The sequence below is a fragment of the Limulus polyphemus genome, unplaced genomic scaffold, assembly GCF_000517525.1.
Source record: "Limulus polyphemus unplaced genomic scaffold, Limulus_polyphemus-2.1.2 Scaffold469, whole genome shotgun sequence".
In the NCBI taxonomy this organism is placed as follows: domain Eukaryota; kingdom Metazoa; phylum Arthropoda; class Merostomata; order Xiphosura; family Limulidae; genus Limulus; species Limulus polyphemus.
Genome location: NW_013666079.1, coordinates 283,478 through 287,126, shown reverse-complemented (window position 1 = coordinate 287,126; position 3,649 = coordinate 283,478). Strand labels below are relative to the sequence as shown.

Here is a 3,649-nt window from a genome sequence, read left to right as displayed (position 1 = left end):
GAAGACGACCTGTCTGCACTTTTGTATTAATGCACTAAATCAAAGCAGCCCTCTTTTAAATGTCTAGCATTAGGTCAAACCCCCTATACTTCCTTCCATGAGAACTACTCATGTTATCTTACTTAATTCTCAAACGAACCATATGAGCCGCTTAATTAGTTGTACAAAAGCAACAAAATATCTAATCGAAAGAGTTTCAGGCACATCTTCTCAATCTAAACTCCTGCTTCAAATATTACTGATATCAGTCTTGTGATAGTCAACAAAAAGCAGACCTATAATGTTTGTCGTTGAGCATTTAGTGTTACTGTCTTTCTTCGTTACTATATTTATCCTACAAAGTTCGATTGTTGACTGTAGTAATTCAAAATTATGTAAAAATGAATCGCTTTTTATTTTGAAGCGTTTTTAATTAAAGTCAAACGTATTTTCTCTAATATTGCCGCTCAGAAGCCAAGAAAGTGAATATATTTTCTACAGGAAACGTATATCGTTTCATTTTTGTGTAATTATATGTTCCTGTTCTGACCTGCTTATTTTTACAAGATATTGTAGCGTATCTATACTGTTTAATTTTGTTATACCAAGTACTTTGTAGAAAACTTTAGTGCATAATGAGTAAAACTCTTAATACACAATGGAGCTGAATTACCTAGGTAACACTTGCAAGAGCAACGTTTCAGTTTAGCTTTATTTACGGCTCAATCTATAATTTGTGATATTATAAGTTTTCTTATAGAAAACGTTCTACGTTACTTTTTGTGTTAATCGTATTTAATCGTGTTTTTGTAACTGGCTCAAACTTCGGCATTTCGAGGCTGTATCTCTTAACATTGATAACTCAGCTATTTTCTAAAAAGAAAAGAAAAAAAGAAAGATCTCAAAATCTTTTTTTCTAGCAGATGTTGTTTATGCGCATATTTGAATTTTACGTATTCTGATTTGTCAGTCCTGGTGTTTCAGTTTCAAACATTAATTGCACCTGTTCTTTTATTGTTGACGGTTTAAAAACTTGGTGGTGAATATATTGTTCTTTTGAGTAATGTTTGCTAGGTTTTTTTCTTTTCTCAGATATTTCAATAAATTCACGATCCCGTGTTAAAATGTGTCGTACCAGCCATAAGTAGTCGATCATTCAGTTATTATTTGTTATCTATCACTGGCAGGTACTTGCTACCGATGGAAGTTAGGACTCACCCCTGTCTGCCAGTATGCAGGTTAGCTATCTTACATGTCTATACATACTTTTAAGCCGTGCAAGTTGTCTTTTTCTGACGTAAAACACCTTGAACACCAGTTTATGGTTAAATAATAGTTAGGAGTTTTGAGCGATCGTTTCTTGTAACTAACAGTAACACTACCTAATGCCTTATGCGTTCTATTATAACTAACACTGGATAAAGCCATGTAAGTTGTATTGTAACTAACACTACCTAATGCCTTATGCGTTCTATTATAACTAACAATGGATAAAGCCATGTAAGTTGTATTGTAACTAACACCACCTAATGCCTTATGTGTTCTATTATAACTAAAACTGGATAAAGCCATGTAAGTTTTATTGTAAGTAACACTACTTAATACCCTATGCGTTCTATTATAACTAACATTGGATAAAGTCATGTAAGTTGTTTTGTAGCTCATACTAACAAATCCCCTACACATTTTATTGTTGATAGTTACAAACTATCTGATGCCCTATGCGTTCTATTGTAACTAACATAATCTAATGCTTATGTGTTCGATTGCAACTAACACTACCTAACGTACTGTTTTCTACTGTAGCTAACATAAGCTAATGAATGCCCTATGCGTTCTGTTGTAGCTAACACTATCTAATGCTCTATACTTTCTATCATAGCTAACACTACCGAATATTCATATATTATATTGTAGCTAATGCCAAAGGCGTTCTATTCTAACTACAGTATTTCATGTCCTATGCATTCGAACAAGAAGTGGAATGAGACTATTAGAGTTTAAAAGCTACATATACAGGCTCATTTAGCAAGTTATTATAACCACTTCACTGTCAAATGCACAGATTTAGAGCATAAAATAGGAAATAATGTGAAGAATGTAAAGGCTTTGTGAAGAGTTCCAGATATTCTCAGCTAACCTATTTTATTTTGACGAATACGACTGAATGTCACGACACTGCTTAATAACGCATGGCATGCAACGAGTTTAATTTTACTGTATACAAAATATTTGATCGCTCTTCCTCTCCTTTGTGGCTCAAGTGGTAGGTCCCGAATTTTTCCATTATAGGTTTGGTTTATTCATATTCTTAGGTTTCACGAGTACATACTTCTCCTAGTGCTAGGACAGAAAAGGTCAGGTCTTTGGTTGCAGGTTTGGAATGCTTGCGAGCACGTGCCTTACGCGTTGTCATTCGTTCGTTGACTGGACATTGTTTGTATAATAAAAATCTTGTTGTTAAGGTTTAAAAACGGATGATGCGAGACAGGTTGAAATTTGTATAATTTCCGTGTGTAAAGGCTGCTCGACTATTCAACTGCGATCAACCCATAGTAACGCTGAAGGCTCGTGCCTACACTCTTTAACATAGAAAGTTTGAAAGGAGCGTAGTCCTGACAACATCAGCTCCCCCTTTTGTTCCCCTACGACGACTAATGCATCAAACTAACTACTGAGATTACTGGTATAGGAAAAAAACTGATTGTTTCAGTCAGTTTTATCTAACATCATTTAAGTATAAAACTCGTGATATTTTTATTAGTACTGATAAGTGACCTATTTTTAAGGCAGTTGAATCTTAGATATATATGAGTGAATTGTTCTTAGTGTCCTGTAATTCTTAAGAAGTGTTTTTATTTGAAACTCTTCATGTAAAAAATGCACGAGAAGTTTGATTAAAACCTGAAACAACACATGAAAATACTCTTCTTTAATCGATTGTGATCAATAATTCAATAGTGTCCTGTGTCTGTAATCTAGATCTACAGGTAGTTTGTTCAGAGAGTTTGCACTTAAACGATAGGCGGCCTTCGATACTAATAATTTCATATAGTTTAAGATAACAGAAATGATACAAATGCTCTAGATATGAGACTACTTTTGTAGAACTTATTAAACATTCTGTTTATTATTTCTCTTGTATTCCGCCAGAGGGTCGAGAGTGCGTCAACTGTGGAGCGACCTCTACACCTTTGTGGCGCCGGGATGGCACTGGCCACTACCTCTGTAACGCCTGCGGTCTCTACCATAAAATGAACGGACAGAACAGGCCTCTTATCAAGCCTAAACGACGCTTGGTAAGTAGCATTATAATAGAAAACTGGGTTTAAAAACATTATCTATATAATGAAACTTTGTAGAATGGACAGCAACTGCCTGTTGTAGTTTCATCATGAATGCTCTGCCTAAACAATCTATCAAAGAATTATCTATATAGTGGGTTAAAATGAATCTGTAGAGGCAGCGAACTACTGACGTGGATATGTGATTGTATATAAGAGGTGTTGCAAACTAAATCACACTTTTTCCCCCAAGTAATGACGAACTTGATAGGACCACGAATATCATCACTCGTGAGAAAACGTCATTTCAACGTACTCTTGGGTGTTTGACTCTTCCAATTTCATTTTTTGCGAAAACTTTTGAATCATGGTGCTCAATAGAACTC

The 3,649-nt window shown here is 34.9% G+C and overlaps 1 protein-coding gene across 5 annotated transcripts in view; it reads left to right on the top strand.

Moving 5' to 3' along the window:
• LOC106458478 (GATA-binding factor 2-like) overlaps positions 1–3,649 on the top strand; it is a 178,958-nt gene that overhangs the window by 131,870 nt on the left and 43,439 nt on the right. For 3 of the 5 annotated variants that reach the window (XM_022384692.1, XM_022384694.1, XM_022384693.1), the window contains exons 4-5: positions 1,167–1,217; positions 3,133–3,278. In XM_022384692.1, coding sequence (XP_022240400.1) covers positions 1,167–1,217; positions 3,133–3,278 — 197 coding nt within the window. The remainder of the gene's footprint in view (positions 1–1,166; positions 1,218–3,132; positions 3,279–3,649) is intronic. The other 2 variants (XM_022384695.1, XM_013917998.2) reach the window with 1 other exon arrangement.